The following is a 26,590-nucleotide window of genomic DNA, read 5'->3' on the forward strand; positions in this document are numbered from 1 at the left end:
TGTGAGGTGCTTAAATACTACTGTAATGGAGCCCAGCTACGCACTTCAAATAGGTAGGCAGGTAGCTGGGCTCAACTAAAGATTTTTGCATAATGCAAAGGGAGAATCAAATTGACATGGCATCAAAATTATGCAAAGAAGTTGCATGGTAAGCACTTCCCAAATAGACCTAGTGTAAGGAACTCATGCAGCCCTTGTAGGGATGGACTTGATCCTGTCTGTAAGGTACTCATACAGCTTTTGCAGAATTTGTAACTGAATTAGTATAGTTTACCCAGTATTGGTCATTGCCCACCAGAGGATGCCCAGGCTGGCTATATAAGAGCTCAGTGAGTGCCAGTCAGTGTCTGCTCGGTGAAATGACTGCCTGGCTCCTTAACCACTAAGTGCTGTGTTGTGTACTTGTAGTAAAGCCTGAAACTGCTTCAGCTGATCTCAAGTCTGTTGTGAGTGTTATCTTGTTCCATGACACTTAGATGTTAATTTTTGTGCCCTCACAAATGAAAGCACCAGTCTACATTAGAGATGCAGCATTTCCCAATAAAAGATGAATATTTACATAGTTGTACACTTTTGATTTAGGTAAAAGACTTCTTGACTCCATCAGCTGAGCTATCAGGATTTCAGATTTGTATTGACAAGGGAACATTTGATGCCATAAGCCTTAATCCTGACAATGCAGCTGAGAGGAGGAAGCAGTATGTAAAATCCCTCTGCACGGTATTGAAAATGGAAGGCTTTTTCCTCGTAACCTCTTGTAATTGGACCAAAGAGGAGCTGCTAAATGAGTTCAGAGAAGGTAAGTAGTTGGGCAGAGTTATCTGCCAATTTATGGTTGTTCAGTAGGTAAATGTTAATGTCCTTTTATTGCCGTTTTTATTTTATCAGAGCGGGATTAGATATCACAGTGATAAAACGTGGGTGTGTATCCTGAACCTTATCCTCACTACAGCTTCCATCGTTGTAGGCATGGGTAGGGAATTATGGCTCCCATTTTTACCAGTACAGATGCAATTTAAGAGTGAGGATTTTTTTTATACCTTCCAACTGCAGAGAACAAGAATTGCAGGCAAGTTATTCTGGAGAAGAAGAGAATGTATGGTTTTTTCCTCTGGTCTTTAAAATAGATCCCCCATTCAGCCACCCAGCTCACCTTAAAATTGGGATAAGATTTATAGCTTTTCTCTTAGTCACAAAGGAACTGGCAGTTGTAGGCTGTGACATTCCATGTGCACGCACATGTCACTTGCTCAGTGAACCTCCTGATGGGTCTGAATTCTTTTACTTGTTAGTCAGCTTCTGAATCTCATGCCTGAAGCTTGAAACCCAAGTGTGCCAAGAACTAGAATTGCTGGCAAATTCTTCTCTTTTCATTTAGTCTACACAATGCAGCTAGCTAAGATTTTATTATCTATTGAGGAGTTTCAGCCATATAAAGAAGCAATATAAGACACAGTACTATACACTTACAAAGTAAATGACTTGCTTGTTTTCCATATGAATTAAGAGTGGTTTGCAGAAGGTTATCCAAGGAAAGAGTAACATGACTTCTTAATAAAAGCATTAATTTCTGTCTGGCAGGATTTGAAATTCTGGAGGAGCTGCCAACACCCAAGTTCTGCTTTGGAGGGAGGATTGGAAACAGTGTTACAGCCTTGGTTTTTCAAAGAAAAAAATTAAAGCCATCAATCTTAGACAAATTAGATTAGCTGAGAAAAGAAGTCTGCACTTCAAAGTAAACCTGATGCAAAGGCGAGAGAGAGGGGAAAAAACTCCAGTATTGTGTAAATAACTGCTCACTGAGTACACAATAAAACACCGTGCATGTGCTGAACTGCAATGGGCCTCCATAAAATTCAGGGCAAGTTATATAAAACTGAAATGTTTCTAGGGTAAATTCTGCCCTGGTGCTGTTTCTCTGTGTTATAGCTTCATTTGTTTCAACAAAATTGTATGGGTGTAAGTGAGGAAAAATGTGGTAGTCTAATTTTTCAGAGACCAACTAAAACTATTCACATTAGTTTTGCATTTGAAGTGTAAATATTTTTTTCTTATTTAATTTTGATTTTGGTTTCTAGTGAACAGTTTAAAATAAATTTAAGCAGTAATTGAATCATACAAAGCAAGAAGTCTTATTTCTGTGGTGTTTGGCGTACTAATGAACATGCTTTTGAGATCTAAACACTGGGCAATATTTTATTTTATTTTTGTAAAGGAAACATGCATGTTACAGTGTAATCCAAAATCAACCTTTAGTTAAATAATGAGGAAAATGAGTGTAAAGATTGTAGCACTCACAAGACATTGTAATGTAGTGCTTTAGGGTGGGATTTTCGTAAGTGCTCAGAATTGGCCTACTTCTACTTCCACCAAAGTCCATTGACTTCAGTGCAAGTAGAGTTAGGCTAACACTGAGTGCTTTTAAAAACCCCTTCCTGAATCTCTAATATATGCTCGCTAATACTGATCAGTATCATCGATCCAATTAAATACTTAAAAGACGCTGTTTGGTGGTGTTACAGCTTCTCAATAGCAGATATGCTTACCTATTTCAATATTAATTTATAGTATGCTAATGTGTTATGAAGGGCCACTAATGAACATCTTCTCCAGTGAATTTTGTATGACATTTTAGTTGCATAAAACCCAAACAGAGACCACAAAACCCCACATCCCCAGCCTAATAATCCATGGCTGGTTATATTTATTATTGTTTTTAACCCATGTTCATTTCTTCATTTATTATTTTATATTTGTGGAATAATGATACAGCTACCTGGAGAGAGAGGAAAGAAATATTTTTTCCTTTTATGACTTGCCCCACGCACATTTTCAAATGGCAGTAAACATGACATTTTAAGCATCCAACAACTCCTATTAGGCAATTTGTTCTCATGGAAGAAGAATGTCATGTTTGCTCATCAAGGAAATGTTTTTCCTAGTTCTCAGTCTGAGCAGGTTGGTTGGGTGCCCCTCTTCTGTTTTAGTGCTCCCCCTCTGCAAGAAATAAGGACCAGAAGAGCTGTACAGTAGCAGATCTTTCATCCTTAACCTGCCCCAGTGTGGCATTCCTGAATTCTGCACCTCCTTGTACAATGGAACTGTGCTAGTTCCACTGAAAAATGACCCAATAGAAGTAGAGAGCAGGTTTTGGTCCCAAATAAGTATATTTCTTTATATGCTTAAGCAGCCTAGTATCCTTACCTATGTTCAAAGATAAAAAAAAGTTAGATGTGGCGATGTTACCATTTGAATAGCCAGTGGGGTAGTATTTACTACATTCCACCTAAAGGTTTCCAGCAGCACATAGGACTACTAGTGCACGTAAGAGTTGCCCATCATCAGTTCATACCTTGGATATATTGATGAGATAACAAATCTTTGGAGAGATGTTCCCAAGCCTTAAAATGTGGGTCTGAATTTTTGTAATAAATTTGGGATCAGGTGGATCTAATGCAAATAGATTTTAACTGGCACATGCACCAATACAGGGTGTTTGGCTATGAGGCTTCTGTTTTATTCCCATCTGTAATCTTTGTTAATCTAGGAGTGATATAGGGTTTAAAAGCATTAAAATAAATCAACTATGATCGCAAACTACAGGAAATTCCTTTAATCAACCAACAGGAATTTAACCATAATTTCTCAGTCCATAAGACTTCCATGGCTTAGGCCTGTTATTCTTTGTTTTGTTTTTAAAATGACTTCTGTTATCTAGATTATTTTTATCCATGCAGACTATATAAAAATATGAAGTCTCTCCAACTATTTATTCAAATTTTGACTTGAAGAATTCTTACAAATAAATGTGAATCAGGCAAAATTGGTGATAGAACTGAAATTGGATCAATCCTCTGACATTATATTTAATTTTATTTTTTCAGCAAAGCTTTTAACAGTAAAAGTTATAAATTCTCATCTTGACACTAGTTTGAAGATTTTCTATGGGCCCTATTGTCCACTGTGTGAGAGAGTTTCTTCTGGATGGTTTCCTTGGTGTGGGAAAGAGGTGGATCAGCTCCCCAAACCCATGTATCTTTGTAGGAAAAGCTAAGGCCCTGTGACTCACTGCAGTATTCCCTCCCAGCTCTCCTCAGCAGTATAGCTCGATAGGCAACAAGGCCTGCATGGATGCTACACACTGCCTTCAAACATCTCCCCCCACCTGCTCTCCTTGAAAGGGAAAGAGGTGGGGAAGGGTTTGGTAGTGCAGAGGAGATGCACACACCTATTCAACGAGCACCGTCAACTTGGAAATAATCTTTTGCAACTGTTGTACCTAGTATTGTTACAATTAACTCCCCCCTCCACCCTCAAAAGATTACTGTAACTGGAAGTGTGTAGAGAGAGGAACTTCCCCTCCCTCTCCCCCACCCAGGTTGCTTGCTTTGTGCATCTGTCAGCACTCTGTGTATAGTCAGTTTCAATGTTTAATTGATGGTCAGTTGTGTTTCCTGGTCTCATGCATTACTCGGGGATGGATCTTACCTGTGTGCTGTTCCTCAGGCTCTGCAAGAAGGTGTTTATCAGTAACGAGCAGTAAAACTAAAAAGGAGGAATCAGTAGATAGGAAGTGGTGGAAGAAATGGGGTGGCCCAAGCAGGTTTGGTGGGGTTGAGGGGGAGGGATAGCTCAGTGGTTTGAGCATTGGCCTGCTAAACCCAAGGTTGTGAGTTCAATCCTTGAGGGGGCCATTTAGGCATCCAGGGCAAAAATTGGGGATTGGTCCTGCTTTGAGCAGGGTTTGGACTAGATGACCTGTGAGGTCCCTTCCAACCCTGATATTCAATAATTAATAGATTTTAATTCTAGAAGGGGCCATTATGTCACACAGGCTATAAATCTAACAGAGTGGTTTCTTCATCTAGTCTCAAGTTCTCCTGCTCTTAGGCATGCACAAAAGACACTTCTAATCATAGAATCATAGAATATCAGGGTTGGAAGGGACCTCAGGAGGTCATCTAGTCCAACCCCCTCCTCAAAACAGGACCAATCCCCAACTAAATCATCCCAGCCAGGGCTTTGTCAAGCCTGACCTTAAAAACTTCTAAGGAAGGGGATTCCACCACCTCCCTAGGTAACACATTTCAGTGCTTCGCCATGCTCCTAGTGAAAAAGTTTTTCCTAATATCCAACCTAAACCTCCCCCACTGCATCTTGAGACCATTACTCCTCGTTCTGTCATCTGCTGCCACTGAGAACAGTCTGGATCCATCCTCTTTGGATCCCCTTTCAGGTAGTTGAAATCCCCCCTCATTCTTCTCTTTTGCAGACTAAACAATCCCAGTTCCCTCAGCCTCTCCTCATAAGTCATGTGTTCCAGTCCCCTAATCATTTTTGTTGCCCTCCGCTGGACGTTTTCCAATGTTTTCACATCCTTCTTGTAGTGTGGGGCCCAAAACTGGACACAGTACTCCAGATGAGGCCTCACCAATGTCAAATAGAGGGGAACGATCACGTCCCTCGATCTGCTGGCAATGCCCCTACTTTTACATCCCAAAATGCCATTGGCCTTCTTGGCAACAACAGCACACTGACTCATATCCAGCTTCTCGTCCACTGTAACCCCTAGGTCCTTTTCTGCGGAACTGCTGCCTAGCCATTCGGTCCCTAGTTTGTAGCGGTGCATGGGATTCTTCCGTCCTAAGTGCAGGACTCTGCACTTGTCCTTGTTGACCCTCATCAGATTTCTTTTGGCCCAATCCTCTAATTTGTCTAGGTCCCTCTGTATCCTATCCCTACCCTCCAGCGTATCTATCTCTCCTCCCAGTTTAGTGTCATCTGAAAACTTGCTGAGGGTGCAATCCATGCCATCCTCCAGATCATTAATGAAGATATTCAACAAAACCGGCCCCAGGATTGACCCTTGGGGCACTGCACTGGATACCGGCTGCCAACTAGACATGGAACCATTGATCTCTACCCATTGAGCTCAACAATCTAGCCAGTTTTCTGTGCACCTTATAGTCCATTCATTCAGCCCATACTTCTTTAACTTGCTGGCAAGAATACTGTGGGAGACTGTGTCAAAAGCTTTGCTAACGTCAAGGAATAACATGTCCACTGCTTTCCCCTCATCCACAGAGGCAGTTATCTCGTCATAGCAGGCAATTAGATTAGTTAGGCATTACTTGCCCTTGGTGAATCCATGCTGACTGTTCCTGATCACTTTCCTCTCCTCTAAGTGCTTCAGAATTGATTGCTTGAGGACCTGCTCCATGATTTTTCCAGGGATTGAGGTGAGGCTGACTGGCCTGTAGTTCCCAGGATCCTCCTCCTTCCCTTTTTTAAAGATGGCAGTACATTAGCTTTTTTGCAGTCGTCCGGGACCTCCCCCAATCGCCATGAGTTTTTAAAAGTAATGGTCAATGGCTCTTCAATCACATCCACCAACTCCTTTAGCAGTCTCTGATGAGGCGCATCCGGCTCCATGGACTTGTGCTCATCCAGCTTTTCTAAATAGTCCCAAGCCAGTTCTTTCTCCACAGGGAGCTGGTCACCTCTTCCCCATGCTGTGCTGCCCAGGGCAGTAGTCTGGGCGCTGACCTTGCATGAAGACAAAGGCAAAAAAAGTATTGAGTACATTAGCTTTTTTCACATCCTCTGTCACTAGGTTGCCTCCCTCATTCAGTAAGGGGCCCTCGCTTTCCTTGACTTTCTTCTTGTTGCTAACATACCTGAAGAAACCCTTCTTGTTACTCTTAACATCTCTTGCTAGCTGCAACTCCAAGTGTGATTTGGCCTTCCTGATTTCATTCCTGCGTGCCTGAACAATATTTTTATACTCTTCCCTGGTCTTTTGTCCAATCTTTCACTTCTTGTAAGCTTCTTTTTTTGTGTTTAAGATCAGCAAGGATTTCACTGTTAAGCCAAGCTGGTCGCCTGCCATATTTACTATTCTTTCTATACATCAGGATGGTTTGTCCCTGTAACCTCAATAATGATTCTTTACAATACAGCCAGCTCTCCTGGACTCCTAAACTCATAAACAGGGAAGCAGAAAAACCCTTCTAAACTGGGTTTAAAGAGGATTTTTTCTAAAAAAGAAGAAAAAGAGGACCAGTTTGAAGGATGCTCTGTCAGAAACCTGATTTGTTTTAATATTTGTTTTTTAAAACTGGAGGTTTCCAGTGCATCTTTAATATAAACTTCATCAGTTTGAATTTTTTCTTGATTAAAAGGCTTGTAATGAAACTACGGGTGCCTAGTCGCTACTAGGATTTTACTGCAAGAGAGCTAATGCACTTTGATTATCCTGTGGTAAAAACACACCTTTTTAAACAGTGAAGACAAAGCCCTAGCAGACAGGACAAAGGGTGAGATGAAGAACATAGGGACAGAGAATTCAAATGACTTAGCCAATGCCACATGGCAGGTGAGCGGCAGAGCTGCAAACAGAATCCTGGTCTCTTGAATTCCAACCCAGTGCTCTAACCACTGGACACGTCTGTCTCTGTGATCATTAGATGGCGTCTGCTTTAATTTCACAAAAGGTTGTGACTGTATGGAGTTGGAATTTTGATGAATAATCTGCCACTCCCCCAACAAAGTAGAAACTAAAGCCGCAGCTTTCAAAAATGTTCCATATAACGTCTTTGTTTTCTGGTATAACTCCAATACTGTTCAATGTCTTTCTTTGGCTGTTTTTAGTGATGGGCATTTTTGTACAGTTTCTAAATCCTAGGAGCTCAGGCAATGTGCAGTTGAGGTTCTAGTACCAACCTTTACACTGCCCTTGTTTTTCTACCTTTGCCCCACTCCTATGCTACAGATCCCCTTATCCTGCCCCATTGAATTTTATACTTCTTCTACGGGCCACAGACCCATCCTGACCCACAAAACCCACACCCCATGTAGGGACATGTTAAACATTCCCCCACTCAATGCAGGCCAGAGACTCCAACATCACACATTTTACCCTTTGCCAGGGAAGACAAACAAATATACCGAATATTCCACCACCCCCATGAGAGAGTTATAGCAATTTCTTGCAGTATCCTGAACAAATCTTACTGAATTAAATTAAAGTATTTTAGGAGTGCAGTGTATTGAAAAATGTTATGTATTATTGTGAGATTGTACATAACGTTTCTAGGGGAAGATGTGTAAACCCTGGGGAGTGTTATGAATTTCACAGGACTATTTGAAACAATGTGCCAGACAAGAACAGACTTTTCAAGTGAGTTTCCTAGAAAATCCCTAGGGAGGTATATACAAATGTACCCCTCTGGGTATGCAAGTACTCAGTGAAAGATTCTTTTATTGTTTTAATGTGTTTTCTCTGTGATGCCTTCACCTTAAGAATAAATGTGCTTGCTTAGAAAGAGCTGGATGGCACCTTATAACTGTGAGCACTTCTTCTCAGAGGCTAATAGTCTGAGAAGACAGAAAAGCAGGTACGCTTAGGCAGTCTGACTTGCTGGGGAATTCTGAGTGCAGGCAAGGAGCTGTGCAGCCTGGAAGAATGCTGGCCGGGGCGGGGAGAGACACATGTCTCTGTGCAGGAGACATGATGGCTGGGGAGCCACAAACCTAAGAGTTGATGCCCTCGGTCGAGGACAAGGGAGAAATACTGTTGCAGTTGCCCTAAACTGTGGCACATCCAACTGCCACATTAAGGGAAAGATATTTTCCATTGATTTCTACCATTGTATGACCCCTGTAACATTTCCACTGGTGGGAAAATGCATTAGCATCTGTGGGAATTGGAGGCTGCTGATGGAAGGTAGAAACTTAGAGACTCAGGTGTCTTTGATCTAGGAGAATGCTGTGTGGGAGAGCCACTTCCCCCTCCTCAGCACAAGGCATGGCAGTACTAATCCTGGAGTCCCCTTTGTCACTGTATACAATAGTGCCTGCAGGAGCCAGGCACCTCTTTGCTCAGAAGGAAGCCAGGAATGATGGGAAATAGCTCAGGGGCTGTATGTGGGAGGGGTAACTAACAGTTTCACCCCATAGTATGGCTATAGCTAACAGCAAAGGTCCAAGAGGAGAGTATGGCAGTGAGGATTCCACCATATCTATACCCTCTGTGGTGGAATGTGTGTGACAATGCTGCCTGCCAGGATCTTGAGGTATGGGCGCCGATCGCCAATGATTGAGGCAGTCATAAATAACTTGCAATCGTTAGGAAATATCAGTACAAAATTCACAAACTCCATATCAGCTTACATTAGCAAAAGCACTGGGTGTGCTAAAAGGCCACAGAAAGAAAAGGAGTACTTGTGGCACCTTAGAGACTAACAAATTTATTAGAGCATAAACTTTCGTGAGCTACAGCTCACTTCATCGGATGCATTTGGTGGAAAAAACAGAGGAGAGATTTATATACACACACACAGAGAACATGAAACAATGGGTTTATCATACACACTGTCTCTGTGTGTGTGTATATAAATCTCTCCTCTGTTTTTTCCACCAAATGCATCCGATGAAGTGAGCTGTAGCTCACGAAAGCTTATGCTCTAATAAATTTGTTAGTCTCTAAGGTGCCACAAGTACTCCTTTTCTTTTTGCGAATACAGACTAACACGGCTGCTACTCTAAAAGGCCACAGGACTCCTTAAAAAGCAAAGTGAGTTAAGATCAGGAGAGAAACTTACAGAATTATCCAAACTTCTCAGATAAATTATAGATGCACATGAAGGACAGGTCATCCCTAGATCTTGGGAAAAAAATACTCCTACGTGCTAGTTAGGATCCACTTATAACAAGTTTGATGGATTTACATCAGAGTGATTTTGATTGGACCTAAAAAATACTCTGAAGTATTTTTGTCTGAAGAAAGTCCGATGAAGTGAGCTGTAGCTCATGAAAGCTTATGCTCAAATATATTTGTTAGTCTCTAAGGTGCCACAAGTACTCCTTTTCTTTTTGCGAATTCAGACTAACATGGCTGCTACTCTGAAACCTGTCAATTGTCTGAGTGTCAAACTTTTAAAAAATATTCACCTCTTGGCAGGGACTGTGCATGAGAAATGTTTGGAAGAAAGCAGCCTTTAAAATAACTAAATATGGTGCGACTTGTGATAAAACCATGAGAGCTGAAAACTCTGAATTTACACATTCTCATAATCTTAATTTTGGAATCAATATAGTGAGTCCCTAATACCCCTGTTCAGATATAAACCAAGTACAATGCAAACAGTTGCAGTTTTAATCCGGGGCCCTCAATAATAACCTGAAGAACATTCTCCTAAAGGGACAGAAAGGATGTAATTACATGCTTACTCATTTCTGGCCCTCTATGGAGCAGCAGCAGCAGCCAATGAGCTATAATTCTATTAGTTTTATGATGTAATCCAATATCTTCTAAAAACCCAGACCCTCCAAAATGATTTCACTTTAGTCTGGCCAGATACTGGAGTCCAAAAACAAAATATTAATTCCTTAACCTCTAAGCCTCTCCACAAACATTACACCAAAAAACAACAGCATATAATAGCTTTTGAAAGTGATAGTTCCTGCTCCCTAAGTGACAATTACCGTCATGTAAACATATCCCCTTACTTGTAAAAAACAGTACAGTTGCAAATAGGTGGAAGTCGGAAACTAAAGGAGCATCAGCCTTCATTTTCAGTTTCCTGGCTTTTGTTAGCTTATCTCATGACCTTTCTTATATGATATTTCCTTATTTTTAAAAAAACCCTGTGTGGCATTGAAGATAGGGAAATACTAAATGTTTTGTTGTGAAGAAGAAGGGGAATTTTTATTTACCAAGAATCAATTATTTTGGGGAATATATGTATCCAGTGGCTCTAAAAGAGTCCCATGTGTAGAAATGCCACTAGAGTTGTCCTCTTAAAAACATGCTTATTTCATTTATTTATAAAAAATAACCAGGCCCCTCCACCCCCCATTAGTAGAACAGGGAAGGCGTGAACTAAATGGAGAGAAGTGACTGGATTGATCTGCGATAGGAGAATGCCTATCAAATTGAAAAGTAAGATCTTCAAGATGATAATTAGGCCTGCACTTTTGTATGTCTCTTAAAGCTGAGCACTGAGGAAGAGCAAAGAGTGGATTTTGAATAAAGTAGAAATGAAAATGTTAAGATGAATGCTTTGAGTTACAAGGGTGAACCATGTTCAGAACAAACAAATTAGGGGAAGTGTGAAGGTGTTACCAATTATGGAAAAGCTGAAGGAATCCAGGCTTAGATGGTGTAAGCATGTGAAAAGAAAATCAGAAGACTATATAGTAAAAAGGATGTTAAACTTAGAAGTACAGATTAAAAGAAGGGTTGGAAGAACCTAAAACTAGATAGGTGGATGTCATACAAAAGAATTTGATTAGCTATGGAGTTTCCTAAGAACTGTTTCAAGACATATTGGAATGGAAAAGAAGAACTCAAATTGCCGACTCCACATAGGTGGGACTAAGGCTCAGTGAAGAACTACGTCCCTGTCCAAATTCTGGTATCTGGACAGTTTACTTTCCCAGTACAATTTAAAATGGAAGGGCCTGGTTTTCTCAATGTAAAATACATACAGGAGCGCAAATAAAACAAGCCCCACAACAAATGTGTCCAAGCCTTAATGCACTCCTACCTCAAATGCCTAGAAGATTATACCATCTTTGCGCTAGGCCCTGAAGATTTAATTGCTCAAGAGGACTGGGAGGAAAATAAATTCCAAAACGGTGGATCCCTCGTGGAGAATACCCTGCTCACAGCCCACTTCTTTGTATATGGCCTGATCCAAATCTCATTGACGTCAATGGAAGCCTTTACATTGACTTCAGTTGGCTTTAGATTAGGCCCCTTGGGCCTGATGCAAAGCCTTCTGGAGTCAATAGGAGAACGTCCATTGACTTCAGTGGGCTTTGTATCAGAAACCCTTCCCTGCTCCCCCTTCACCTTCTGCTGAAGCACATACCCAGCCAAAGACACACCCACCCCACAGCAGTCCTGCCGTGGCATCCAACTAGATCTTGGTTCCACAAGCAAAGTCTGAGGTCTAATCCTTTATCAGTTCATGGGCGGTGATTAGCCACGAACCTCACATTCAACAGTGATCACATAGCATACCTGTGGCAACTATAGCAATTGTTTACCTGGCAAAACAACAGGAGGAAAGTATTTAATATATTTTTAGCTTCTTTTAACATTAGTCAGCAGCTGGAAACAAGGAAAGAGATCCAGCAGCGTGTGACCAGCCAAGTCCCCGTAAACTAGTAAATGCACCTGCTGAGAACCACTGCCCCAAAACATTTCTCAGCCTCCCTTTTTAAAAGTTGGTTTTCCATTGATGAGTATAAATGTTTATAGGCTTTAACTTGGTAAGGAAATGTAGAGCACAGCATATGACACAGAGACTCTCTGAGAAGTTATCCCTGTAGCAATTACAAGGTAGGTAGGCGAGGTCAACTACTGTGGGAGTGAATACATGCTGACCTTGCCTCGCTATCATATGTTAAAAAAGACAGGTGCATTTTCTCTACTAGGATGTTACAGTGAGATAACTATTGCACATTAGCCATCTCACTGTAAAAACCACCTGCTTGGCAGGGAAGACGTAGCCTTATGCTGTAAGCTCTTCACGGCAAGAATTGTCTCATCCTATATTTAATCAGTGTGGCCCTTATAGTTGGGCCTCAAGGCACTGCTATAATACAATTAACCAATACATGCTTAGCTTAATAATGAAATGAATATAATGCCCATTGTTTAACTGTAATAATTATATTTAAATGGTTGATCTTTGCATGCTGCCTTGATGAAAGTTAGGATTGTTGTTGGCTTCCAAATGGGTTTGCTATATTGAAGCAGTGCTATCCCAAAGGCTGGTCTGACATCCCATCCTAGTGCATGTGCTCTGTACTGCCCTGCAGGAGACCTGGGTTTTGGTTCCCAGAGAACATCTCTCTTGTAGATTTAAGTTCTATGCTCTAGCTCTCTGAGTGCCAGCAGGAGAGAGAGTGCGTTGGGACTCTTAACAAGATGCTCCTCTGACCAATTAAAGTGCCTCATTGACAGGTTCAGAAGGGAACTGCCAAAAAATCCACTCGGTCTGCTGAACATTCAGAGGCAAAACAGTTGCTGAAATGTATATAGTTTTTCTATCCAGCCTAGCTTTTTGTGTTTGTGTATAAATATGTATGTGGCTACGTAAAACAGTTACATACTTGAGTTACTAGGGCAGTTACAAGGGTTTTATTAGTTAATACTACTTGCAGTGAAATAAGAGTTTGCATTGTCCTTGAGTTTAAACATTAAAAAAGAAGGAATGTGTGTCTTATTGGAAGAGGAAAATATCTTGTGTATAATATGCCTCAAAAATGTTATAGTGCATCATAGATTTTTGGTACAAGCCAGGCCACTTTTCTGAATGAGGAAGGAACATCTGCACTTCCAAAGGGACTGGAGGCCTGGCTGGGCAAGTTATAGCAATTTGCCACGACCACTCTTTTAGAACAATTTGTTTTAAGACAAGTGTACAAGATCAAGCTGCAGCTTATGCAGCCAGGTACAAGGGCTGATACAGACCTTGGCAGCTTCATGGGAACCATTTTTACATAAGGGTGAGTTCTTGAATAGTTTTTGCAGTACATTAGGTATAAGCTTGCTTCTCTTCATCAGTGATACTGATCTTTTACTTATGTCCTCATCCTGAAAATATGCATATGGACAGTACTGTAGTCATTGCAAGGAAAATCAATTATCTATTTATGTTTTGTAGGGTACTTAGTACAGGACTGTCAAATTCATGTTATCTAGGGTTACAGAGAAACTGTAAATATGGTAATTAGAAACATGCAACATTAATTTCTAGTGCTTTTGCACTGAAATTGCTTTCTTAATCTTGGCATGCAACAAAGCAAAGAACACCCTTTGCTACCTCAATAACAGTTTTATTTTATAAGGTGTTTTAAGTACTTTAACATATTAAATGATCTTCCATAAAATATACTGAAAGACAAGGGAAAGTAAATCAGTCTTCAGGCCAGTGCTTTGCATTCCCATTCCTTGCTCTTTTGGCTTGGATAAGGAGACAGTAGGATTATACTGCCCAAATCTACCCCCTTTGGCTAAATCAAGAGATTACTGATGGACTCTGAAAGAACACCTGTGTTATACTGCTTGGTTGGAAGTATGTTCACCATGATCCTGGCCTTGAGGATGGTAGTTTAGTTAAGTGGGGAAGAATTAATGGATCCATAGGGCATTGAGTATGTGGGTGTGGGGGGATTTGAGATGAAGTGGCCTCAAGTTGAGGGGAAGAAGTGATCATCAACATGTGTTCTATAATGTAACTAAAGGAAATGTCAACCCCTGGCTTGATTAGCTAAGTAATAGCATGCAATAGCTTGGAATATGTGCCCTTCTGATCAACAGTTTTTCTAGGTTACTAGAAATTAAACTCAAGGTTGTGATGCAGAAAAATGATATAGCCCCAAAGTAATATATAAATGCTGAATAATAGTGAGTGTGCAATCCACTGCTGGAAAGCTACAGCTCTTAAACACTACTGAGAGAAATCAGTTTCAACACAATTCCTCAAGGGCTTGAGTGTTCACTAACAGTGTCAGATGTCAAGCAGAGATGAGACTGGAAGATCCTGCGTTTCTTAAGCAATGTAAAATGTTGCTAGGACTCTCTGAATTATTACCTTTTACTTACAACACAGAGACTAGAAATTCTGATACATACCACAGCTTGATAAGCCACTAGCCATTCTAAAACCTTGATCAAGAAAAGGTGAGTTAAAAGAAGGAGTTAATTTCTAAGTACCCTACTGTGCAAGGTGTGTTTCTTGGAACAGCTAGAGTCTAAACAGGAGAAACATGCTGAACCTAGTAATCAGAGATCCATTTTTCCTTATTATTAATATTTACATAGCACCATAATTTTGCATGGCAGCTTACATAGATTTTAAAAATAGATTTGGGTCCAGATTGAAATCAATGGGAGTTAGGTGCCCTAACCTAATCTTTGAAGGTCTGGGTCTTGATCCCTACCACAAGGATCTCAAAATCTAAACCAGATTCCTATTGACTTAAATTTCTTTGGATTGGACTTTTAGTCAAGAGAGCAAGTAGAATGTTGCAAAATACTAATAATATCTGTAATGACAGTTGAGGAAATTAGGCCAAAATTTTCTAACAGATGCAAACCAGGCATAGAGCAATTTAAGATTGCCCCGGGTGGATTTAAGATTGTTTATGTGATTTGTCTTCTATTTGGGGTAAATCTTGTCCTTTAAAAAATTGATAACATTTCTCAACAGATACTTGCCTGTGAAGTGAAAATCCATGCTGCATGTAGCATGGATTCTATGATGGAAAACAGGTTTTTAGGATTTTTCTATCAGAGAACTAGCAAATTCCATAATTAAGACAGGATATTTCATGTGTTGACTGTCATAAAAACAGCACCACTAGCTACAGACCTCTGTGCTCAGCAGCATCTGATTTAGAGTGAGATTATCTCCTTGATCCAGATTGGTTTTGTGAGACGGAACATGTTGATCATCTTGTGGATTTATAATGAAACAGTAGTAGTTCAGATAGGACACATTTTGCAAGGATACTTGTGCTTCATGCCATTTGGATACTTCCCATTTTAGAATCACTTCTCACACTGGGGGTGGGATCTGATGTAGGTGTCCATATTTGTGCTACTTGGGCATAGGTGCTGGAACTAGGGGTGCTGCTGCACCCCCTGGCTTGAAGTGGTTTCCATCGTATACAGGGTTTACAGTTCAATGGCTCTCAGCACCCCCATTATACAAAGTGTTCCAGCACCCTAGTACTTGGGCATAGACTCTCATTGAATTAAATGGAGCCAGGATTTGATCCTAAATTGTTGATACCTATGATGATCGTGTGTTAAGCACTGAACTAAGACTCATGAGATTGGGGTTCAGTTCCTGGCTCTGTCACAGAGCTTTTCTGTCTTACCTTGGACAAGTCACCTAATTGCATGGTGCCTCAATTTCCCCTCTGGAAAAAGGAGATAATACTTACTTATCTCATGGTCAGGTTGGGAGGATAAAACTATAAATGTTAGCAAGTGCTCAGATACTACAGTCATAGATAAGATGTAGGTGTCATAAAAATAACACTTCTTCTGAATGACTATCAATGGCTAATACAGCGCAAATGATCAGTGTGACAACGTAACACATTGCATTGGCTCTGCATGGGTGGAAAGACTATTACAAACGTTACACAGCCACAGGACTATAATTTACTAGCAAAATATTGGGCAACAGCAAGTAAAGGAAATTGTATCTGTCTGTGGTATTTATCACTGTACTTTAGCTAAGAGCTATAAAATCTATGACCACAATATAATTAGAAAGGGTCCACAACAGTCCATAACTGTCTGTTTACCAGAGGCCCTACCCCTTCCAACTGTTTTTCCTGTAAGAACTTCTAGCTCAAGAATTGCCTTTCCTCTTGTGGGTTCCAGGACTAGCTGTTCCAAGAAGCAGTCATTTAAGGTGTCAAGAGACTATCTCTGCCTGAGGTGACATGTACCCAGTCAATATGGGGAGAATAACAATGGGGGATTTCAACTATCCCCAGATTGACTGGTTACATGTCACCTCAGGACAGGATGCAGAGATAAAGTTTCTTGACACCGTAAATGACTGTTTCTCTTAGCTAAAGTACAGTGGAAGGGGTAGGGCCTCTGGTAAACAGACAGTTATGGACCTTTGTGGACTCTTTCTTTCTAGTTATATTGTGGTCATAGTTCTGGAAGGTAAACATGGGGAGTCACATTTTGGGCTGACTTAATGCGACTCCAATGTCTACACCCTAAATCAGCACAGAATTTGGCCAAACAAATCTACAGCCTGTGGCAGCTAGTCTCAAAGGGCTCTTTCTTTCTTCCTTCCCTTTAACAAAGAACTTTTATATAGTCCATCAAAACTGGGACTCTGTTTTTCTCCTTTTCAAACAGATCTAAAACGGCTAACCCCTAAATTTAAATAATACTATTTAAATAGATTGTTAAATACGGTCTGTGTGAAAGCATCTTGTTATACCTAAGCAAAAGGGTCATGTTCACCTAGATTGATAACACTACACAGACAACACATTTGTCTTGAAGCATAGGGGACTGGCGGCAAACAAGGGCTATTTTTTGCATGGAGGTATGAGAATAAACAGAATGCAACTTTCAGTCAGGTTATGGGAAAGTGAAATTTCTGTACAGAGGCTCCAGATAAATTACCCTATAAACTTTTATTACTTATCTGTTCAATTGGGAAACTATAAAAACACATCTTAAAAATTTGATCCCCATGTTCTGGAAAAGGGGTTTGAGAATGTTTGTTTTATTTTTATTATTTCTAGGCTGCATATGTGCTCAGAAAAGTGCCCAGTTTAACTGAAGCTGAGGAACTGGATGGCAAAAGATCTGCCAGATCATTCAGCCCTTCTTCCTGTTAGTAAAGCACATTAATAATGTTTTGTCCTGTCTAATTTTAAATGTTACAAGCAATGGAGCTTTTATCACTTCTTGCAAGAGTTTGCCTGTCAGGGAAATTTCCCAGATATCCAGTCTAAGTTTCCCTTTTCTAATTTCACCCTATTACTTGTAGTTACTTACCCCCTTCTGTTATGCTAAATTAATATTCTTGGTGTTTGTTTAGTACAGTAGATTTGATCCCCAATTCAGCAGAACACTTAAACTCATGCTAAGAACATGTAAACTATTACACCTTTTTTCCTAGTGTAGACATACCCTTAGTGTGTGTGATCATGAATCCCAGTTTACATTGGACCTAGCAATGGTAATAACCACCTTCTCCTCTAGCTCAAGAGGCATAGGTCTATGCTTTAGATGATAAAGGTCTCAGGGTTCACTCCTTGCTGACATCTGTGATATTTGCATCTACATGTCCATGGTTTATGAGTATATTCTATGTATATTTTGTAATAGTTCCTACATCCACTTTTAATTGTTATATGTAGCCTAGTTACTCATGCATAACATGCATCTTAATTCTTTAATTGCATTCTGTTCCAGGAAGAAGTCCAACTATATGCTAGATGCAATCCACTTTTTACCAGCGTAAAATATTGCTGTTAAAACAGGTGTATTTTGGAGATGGATTTTAGCAGCAATCTGAGCAGACATATCCTTGAGCCTTTCTAAACATCTGCTCTTGCCTTCATCTGATGTGTTTCTACCTTTGGATTTGAGCAACAACCATTTCCTGAAGGAAACACTGAATGAGATGAAAAATGGAGGGAAAGGAAGGGGAAAATCAGTGTTCTTAATCCCCAATTGATGGGGATTCTGAGTGTTCATTCAGATTTTCTTTTCTTTTTGGAATGTTCAGTCCAGTGTATTAATGTCATGTGGCATATTTTTGAGGTGGTCCAGAGGTGAAAACCTGATGGTTTATTTGCTATGGGCAAGATTCTGCCACCCTTACTTGGTGAGAATTATTCCATGCTCCAGTCCCTTTAATTCAACCTCTTAATGGGCCTGTTGACTGGAAGACTCCTGTGGCAGCAGATCATTTGCTCCTGCCACAAATCCACCTGTCCCTGCGCACAACTCTGCAAGTGGACTATACAGGGTATGCATGTCGCTTGCACAGCCTCCCCACATCCTAATCCCTGCCCTCCTTTCACAGTAGACCATTGCTCTGAACCTTTAAAAGGAGCAGTGTGCTCTTACCTTAGTCCCCATTTCTGCACGTCATAAAACCATGACACAATTCAGCATTGTCAGTGGTCTCTGCTCAAGGAAGGTTCAGAATAGAATAACGGGTTAGGACTGAGGTATGTTGGCAAAAGGGGTATGGGAAAGCTCTTAGGAGTGACAGTCTGATCCATATTCCTGTGGTCGCGCCAGGACTCTCCCTCGGTGGCCTCACTTTCAGGAACACATAATTCACTCACATGCTTTGTTTAGTAAAAGAAGTTGGGAGAGGGAATAGCAAAGGCCTGAATAATTTTCCAGTGCAAAGGAGAAAAATAGTATCCCACTGCACCGTATTTAGGATGTTTGCAAGGGGATCAGAGTATGCCAGCAGGAGTCACTCTAAGCCTCCTAATGGAAATTTAGGAAGTTAACAGAAGTCTTCAAAATAATCAAAGATTGAGGTGAATCATTTAATTGCAGGTGACAACGAACATTTAAACAACAACAGTATTAGTAAATTCTGCAGTATTCTTGATCATTTATTAGTTTTACTTCTGCATGATCTGGTTGCCTTTTTATTTTATAACTCATTTTTAAAAAATGTAATAAGTAAAGCTATTTCCTGGGACAAAGACTACATCTATCCTGCAGACTGAAAGAACAAAGGTCTGGAGCAATTTATATCAAGTTGCCTCAAATTTCTTAATCTCATTACCCTGCAGCAATATCTGTTGGGAGTAGTGAGTGGACCCAGGTATTTCTCTAGTATTACTTGCAATTCCTAATTGTTGGCATCGTCAACGGGACCCATCTTTAGTATATGATCAGTGTTAACTCTTAATACTCTGAGAATGATGCATCTAGAATAATAAAAAGATTCCAATATGTGTTGGTGATGGTGTATTAGAATTGTATGAGCACACACAAGTCCAAGACCTAATTGTACAGACAAAGCCTTTCATTTTTTAATTTTACCTTGTGATACAAGCTTCACTGGTTAACTGATTAGACCTCAATGAACAGTCAGAAAAGCCACAGAATAAAAAGTCTGGCCTGTTTGCATTAGTAAATATAATGAATACCCAAGTGATCAAAGTGTAATGGTTCAGAAAGTTTTAAATTATAAAAGAGAATAAATAAAAGAGGGGTGTGCTTCATAATATAAACTTTTTACTTTAACCCCCCCAAAAAAGTAAAATTGATTTCATTACCTTGTATAAAGCAAATGCAATATAGCTCAGAAGAGCAAGAAATGGCAATTCCGAGCATGTGCCTGAAAACATAAATTCACTCACCCCTAGATAATTTTAATGAGGAATTATTTACACTATACATAAAGCCTGGATGCCTGACCTAAAGACAGCTTATATACCCGTACTTAAAATGTTTTGCTGGACAACAGCAAACAGCAAAACGTCACTAACATACTACGAGTGCTACTTCAGGTTAACAAAACCACCCCCGTTCCCCAGATCTGTAAACTGATGGGAAGGGGGCGGGGGCGGGGAGCGATGCTCAAACACCACGGATCAGAAAAACCACGACTCACCCCCCCCCCACCGCCCCCTTCCTCGAAGGAACCCGAAAAGAACTTTAGACCGATGGGTGCCAGCGACTGCGGCTGCCCTGGGAAAGCCGCAGCTAGCCGAAGATTTGGTGGAAAGCAACGAGCCACCGCCCTCCCGAAGAGAGCCGAGGCAAGTCGATGGCCCAGTTTTGGACTCCGAAACGTGCTGCCGGGCTTTGTGGGTGCGTGCCCCAGGGCAGCGCGTTGCCCGAGCGGACTCCCCGGGGCTGAGGCCGTCCGGTGCCGATGGCCCAGAGCAGAACGGCCTCTAGCCCGAGCCACGCGGAAGCCACCGCCCCCCGCCGCCGCCGCCGCCGGCCACCGAGAAAAGCCGCTCCCCGCCCTGCCACCACAGCTACCGTGTCTGCGCTGCGCACCACGCTGGAGGCAGCATGCTGTTGACGCCAACCGATGATACAGCCTGTAATTGCAATAAAATGTAACCTTGATGAGGCGGCGAGGGCGGCCGCAGAGCCCTGCCCCGTGGTGCGTTTTAAAGGGACGGGTTGAAAACGGCTCAGGAAGTGACAAGCCTATTTCCTCTCGGGGAGCAGATCGGCCCTCAGCACTCCAGATCCAGCAGGGGAGTCTTGTGGGCTCCTGCTGGAGGCGGAGGCTGCGCAGCGTCCCGAGGAGCCCCACCGCCGGCTGCTGGAGGATGGGGACTTAATACAAAGAGACCGGGTAAGAGATCCCGCCCGACGGGTCGCTTTCTTAACCACACGCTGAGTATTCGCCTGGTCTCCTCTCCCCTTTTCCCCATTCCCCTGCCAGTGGTCTGGCCCTGAGCAGATATTGTTGCAATGTGTAAAATAGTAGAGCGGGGACACTTTTATTCTCTTCTCGGGGAGGGAGAGAGAGAGAGAGAGAGAGAGGCTGGCCTGATGGCTTGAGGTGGAGGCTATTTCTTTTTTGTTTCTCTTTGTGCTTGACTGGCTCGCCTGGATCTGAAGGGATGGGACAGGGAAGTGCCCGGGTGAATCCAAACGAAGCAAGCAAGGGAGCAGGGTCCCACTGAAAGTCTGGTCCAGAGCGAGCGAGCCGGGGGATGATTGATCCCGCGGTATTCGTGTTATCCGGTTTATAACTTCATCTTTCTCGGCTGTCGTTACAGAGCCGTTGTTAGGGAAGAGCGAAGAGGAGGGGGATGCGGTAGGGAGGCGGGCGGCAGCTTTCCGAAAAGTTTCGGCGTTATTACAGGACGGCGCTTTTGTTGATTGAACTTTGCAGTTAGCCCAGAGATCTGGATACTGCGTCGCGCAGTTTTGTTTTGGTTTATTACTTTGGGACAGTCCGGAACCAGGCAGTGGCTGCTGCTTGCCACTGGGAATTGCAACTGGAAGTGGGCTAGGACCCCTCCGTGGTTGGAGTTGTGGGTCTTCTGTTGGTGCTGGTTGAAAATTGCATGCTTTGCATTTGCACATGGCGAGAGGATCCGTCCTTGAAAGGTTCTTGTAAAGTCACATTTTTGTAATACGTCATTGATTTGTCAGTCCCAGGGGAGTTTATTCCCCAAGCTTGGTGGCTTTTCTCTGAGGGTTAAAAGAAAGAAAGAAATCTGATCATAAACAGGCTTGCAAAGCTGACATGCGTTCTGTTGTCCCTGAGCGCTTTATAATCCACTCCATAATAACATTTGTCCACAGTGCTCTATATGTGTATGTAGGGCCCACTGTATACTGTAACAGCAATATTTCCTGCAGCTACTTTAACTGGATATTGTGTCTCCTCAGGTGTCTTACTGCTGGGCTGAAATACAGCTCCTCTATTCTTTATGCCTCAGTGTATATTTTAGACATACTGTACTTTGATGGTGAACAAAGAACAGCTCTTGGCTGCCTATGATAAATGGCTTTCGGCCTCCTATAGGCTAGACTCTCTAGCATTATATATACATGATGTTCTTTGACTATAGCGTACCCACATTTTAACTTTATGATATATAACTGTATGTCTGTCAGTGCTTTTGTACAAGCCGGTGTATACTTTCCTATATCCAAAGCAAATGAGCGCTATGGTTGGCTGTTGTCAAATATGGTGTTAGGATTTATTGCTCCCTTATCTTTTTGAGGGTTGTCTTAAGGCAAGTACAAATGTTTGCTATATGCTGACAGAGATATTCAAATGGCTTTTTCTCATTAAAACATGATAGCATACTTCCATGTGACTTCCTTGCCTATGTACTAATAGCTGTACTCACTAGTAATAGCAGACTGATTTCTTGCTGAGCCTACTTAAGCAGGCAAATAGATGGCGGCAGCATTAACTGGCCCATATGGTATATGATCTTGTTAGCTGAGAAAATCATGTATGTGAGAACTCATTACTAATGCTGACAAAAGTAACAGCTAATCTTGTGAAATTATTATATCTGTTAATTTTGTCATAGGCTCTGATTTGTCATAGGCCCTTAATTCGAATACACTCTGTGACAAACCTGGTGCAGCTAAGAGATTTGAGACTGGGTTATTACGTGTTAATACTCTGCACTTTTTCCACCATAAAATAAGTTGGGGATGGAAACAAACTGAGTGTCTCCATATTTGTATTACTGTCCCTTTTTTGGATCATGGGTATATTATATCTTTGCTAAAATGATGGAAGGTTGTGCTTTCATTTGTACTCCCAGTGGTACAGTGCATAAGGACTGCCCTGAGTTCAGCAGACTTTAGTGGGGAGGTTGGCTATAGAGAAGCTGTATCAAGCTATAAAACCAAGCAAAATATAATGGTGAAGCTGGCATGTGCTGAGAGAATGGCATCAATTAGGTGCTTTGATGTACATTTGTTGCAGGAAAAACAGACAAATTCATATAGCCTAGCCAATGAGGATTGGGGATGGAGTTGCCCTTCAAGAGTTTGGGCTGTAGTGAACAACCATTTTTCTTGTATTAGAATTAGTATGCTCTGCCTGTGTAATTTTTTTCCTGAATGTATCAATTTATTCCACTGCCCTTCTAGACTGGGAGTAACGGTTAGCACAGTTGAAACTTGAAAGTTCAAATCACCAGCTACAAAACTCTGATCCACCTAGCTGTACCAGGACTTAAATGCATAGCAGGACGGACATTTGACTGAATGTATTGCATTGACACACTTGCCAGCGCCATCTTTAGCTATTTAAAACTCTTCCCTTCAATGAGTCCCTCATTTCTTCACATTATTTCTTCCTGTTGGTTGCCATATTGTAGAATTTTACTTCCTGAATACTAGGGGTGAGGGGCTTATCTAAGTATCATTAGGTGAATCATTCCAACAGAGGGTAATGAAGAGCAATCTGACTACCTTTATAGAGAAGTCCAATGGAGTTGAATACATTTGGGTTTTACATATATTTAATTGGGTTCTGTAGAATTTACTCTACAAATGCATCCGATGAAGTGAGCTGTAGCTCACGAAAGCTTATGCTCAAATAAATTTGTTAGTCTCTAAGGTGCCACAAGTACTCCTTTTCTTTTTGCGAATATAGACTAACACGGCTGCTACTCTGAAATCTACAAATCTATGAAGTAGTTTAGCCATCCAAAGTGTACTATAGCAAGGATACATTTCTCCATTAAATTATATGGGATTGTTCAAAATACGTACAGAGAGGTTATCATTTTCTTTGTATTGTTTAAGACTTTTCTCACCGGGAATCTTAAAAGATTTAATTTCCTTGACACCAAATAATAAAATATATATATATATAGCATTTGTAACAGAGTGCAAGCTCATGCACAATGAGTAATTCAAAAGATTCATTTTCCATGTAGCCAGCATATATATATATCTATAGCTGTCTTCAGCTGGATTTGTAGTTTGGAAATGTACCCATCTGCTTAAAAATCCCTCTAATATGACATAAAAAAAGGTATATAACATGCTGATAAAGTGAGCTTCAGCTGGAGATTCAAACCAGATGTGGGTGTTTTCTTTTTAAATGCTCAAACAACAGTAAGAGTATATTTTGACAAATTAAAAGCTACTTGCAAATTGCAAAGGTAACATTATCTTGGAATAACCATCTTTGTAAAAATACTGAACACTTTGACTGGCTTTACATTTTTGTCTTCCATCCTATTTAGTTCCATCACCTTTTAGCCAGATTCTTCATCCCTCTCTTGAAGGAGCCATTTTCTAAACAGCAGTGATGCACATGGCATCTGCGTGGCCTGGTCTGTTCAGCTCTGTCCCTCTCCTGGCAGCACAGCTATGATTTCTGAACAATGTACAGAATGTGTCACTGTAACAGTTCTCAGCTAACAAAGTGCCCAATCCTGTAAGATAATAAGTGCCTTCAACCTGTGACTGATCTAGGACTAAGTATTTACTAAATCTGGTTGAAAAACCAGAAAATTTAAGACAGAATTTCTGTAGAAAATGTTTGGGTTGCTCAAAAAACCAAATTCTTGATGAAAAATGTTGCCAACATTTTCAAAATCTGAATGCTTTGATCAGTTCTAATATTTACATATGTGGGGCCTCATTTTGGGGAGGACTATTCCACATTTGGAGAGAAAGATGGAAATATTTCTTTGTCATAAAAAAATAAAAACAAAGGCACGGTGTGTGAAGTGTGGCGGGGGAGGAAGGAGGGAGAGAGAGAGTTTGCAAGGGGTTACACACCCAGCCCCTTGGCCCTCCAAATTGAGCTAGGTGGATGAAGGGCACACTTTAAACACTGTCTTACCAAAGAAGCTGCTTCTAGATTCCGATAGATTCTCCCCCCAAACCCCATTTTTTCAGGCCACTTTAAGCAGCACAGTTAAGGCTGTTTGAAGCTGCTCAGAGGTTTGGAATGTTAGAAGTAGCCCTGATGTAGCTGCATTAATAGGCAGAATGCAGGTGGGAGCAGTCAAAGGTGCATGATAAGTGCCATTTATTACATGCTTCAAACAGCTGCCATTTTTAAAAAACTGTCTGCCATACAAGTGTTTGTTTCTTTCTTTCACCATCAGAGGTAGATTTTCCCTCCCCAAATTAAACTGGCTTTAGAATGGCTACTGAAGACACATTGTACTACATACATTCACAGAACGAGGTGACCCACAGCAGGAATTGCTTGCACTTCTTTACATTTCAAAAGTGGGGAGGCAATTTTTGTTTTTGAATCTGCAGATTAAATTTTTTTGTTTCCAGGTAAGATCTAAAACAGGAAGATTTATATTTCCTGGTTCTGGTTTGGATACAGGCCCGGTTTCAGAGGACAACTTATGTGAGGACAACTTATGTGAGACTTCTGTCTTACAAGGCAGATATCTTGTGAGGAAAAACTCAGTTATGCAGCACTATCTAATCTGAATTTAGACCTGAATCATAGACCTGACTGAGCTCTGAATCTGATCCCTAGTATAAATGAATCAATATCTGATCCACTGCCTTCTATATCTCAGAATCAGTATATATAGGCTGAGCAGGCAGTGTACAAATCAGATCCAGAATTGATTTAGGCTAGGGTTTTGATATATACATCTATATTATACAATCCACTAAAATTATGTATGTAATTATTTATATAACTTTAGTGTAGTTTTTCAATATAACAAGTTGTGATTCAATTTCAACAACTTTCATGGCACAGTAAGGCATACAACTTTTGCCAGAATCAATCTGTAATAGATTTGTGAGAACATGTTTAAAGAAGCTTTTCCAGTACATGAATAGAGGTGTAACTGTGTTTTATACAATGTGTCCATTTTATATTACTGTTTAAGGTCTGATTTTGTGACAGGCTGCTACATGTTTTGAGGTTGTTTCTTTCATTCTTTCCTTTCTCCCAAAATTCTACAGGGTTTCTTTCCCTCACTCTGTAGTGGAAACTCCTTAGCTATTTCTGAGAGTGGATGAAGAAAATATATTTTCTGTGCTATTCCTACAAAATCCCAGTAAAAGAAAGAAAAACAAAACAAACTAACAGAACCACTTTGAATGGTCTGATTTTGATTCACTTTCACACTGATGTGAAATTAACTTAATTTGAGTTCTTCATAATTGATATCAGTCTACATCAGGGCAGAATTTGGACCAAATAGGTGAAGCAGTGAGAACTGCTAAAGTTATTCACTGGTATTTAAAGGGTTTAGCCTACAGAGCCAGCCTAGGGGTTTAGGATCCTCTTGGCATGTTGTAAGAGGGAGAAAATGATCACTCTTGTAAAATACCTGTACCCAGAGGAACTCTGTATCTTAGGGTGAAAAAACACTGAGGACAAAGTCTTGTTTCTTCTGGTGCCATGGAGAAGCAGGACAGCCAAGGTAGCATGAAAGAGCTAGGAGATGTTTGTACAGTGGAAATTTAAGAGTGAGGGGCATCTGTTTTTAGGAACAGAGACCTGTGTTGTTTCTTTTTGCCCCTCTTTCCCTGACAAGGAAGGGAGGGCGAAGGATGTGTGGCAGAAACTATTAGGGAAAATAAAAATATTTGAAGGGCCTTGGA

At 40.9% G+C, this 26,590-nt stretch overlaps 2 protein-coding genes across 13 annotated transcripts in view; both read left to right on the forward strand.

The window, feature by feature from the left end:
* EEF1AKMT2 (EEF1A lysine methyltransferase 2) overlaps positions 1-26,590 on the forward strand; it is a 49,328-nt gene that overhangs the window by 9,937 nt on the left and 12,801 nt on the right. For 4 of the 10 annotated variants that reach the window (XM_043519592.1, XM_043519595.1, XM_043519593.1 and 1 more), the window contains 3 exons: positions 583-799; positions 968-1,069; positions 1,582-2,118. In XM_043519592.1, the coding sequence (XP_043375527.1) occupies positions 583-799; positions 968-1,069; positions 1,582-1,709 (447 nt within the window). In that variant the 3' untranslated portion in view covers positions 1,710-2,118. Of the gene's footprint in view, positions 1-582; positions 800-967; positions 1,070-1,581; positions 2,119-17,304; positions 17,396-17,980; positions 20,859-26,590 lie in introns of those variants that run through there. The other 6 variants (XR_005294101.2, XR_005294102.2, XR_005294103.2 and 3 more) reach the window with 3 other exon arrangements.
* FAM53B (family with sequence similarity 53 member B) overlaps positions 20,729-26,590 on the forward strand; it is a 141,587-nt gene continuing 135,725 nt past the window's right edge. For 2 of the 3 annotated variants that reach the window (XM_043519588.1, XM_038410781.2), the window contains exon 1: positions 20,729-20,858. The gene's annotated coding sequence lies outside the window, so the exon portion shown is untranslated. Of the gene's footprint in view, positions 20,859-20,920; positions 21,069-26,590 lie in introns of those variants that run through there. The other variant, XM_043519589.1, reaches the window with a different exon arrangement.

This window comes from Dermochelys coriacea, chromosome 7 (assembly GCF_009764565.3).
Source record: "Dermochelys coriacea isolate rDerCor1 chromosome 7, rDerCor1.pri.v4, whole genome shotgun sequence".
Taxonomy (NCBI): Eukaryota; Metazoa; Chordata; order Testudines; family Dermochelyidae; genus Dermochelys; species Dermochelys coriacea.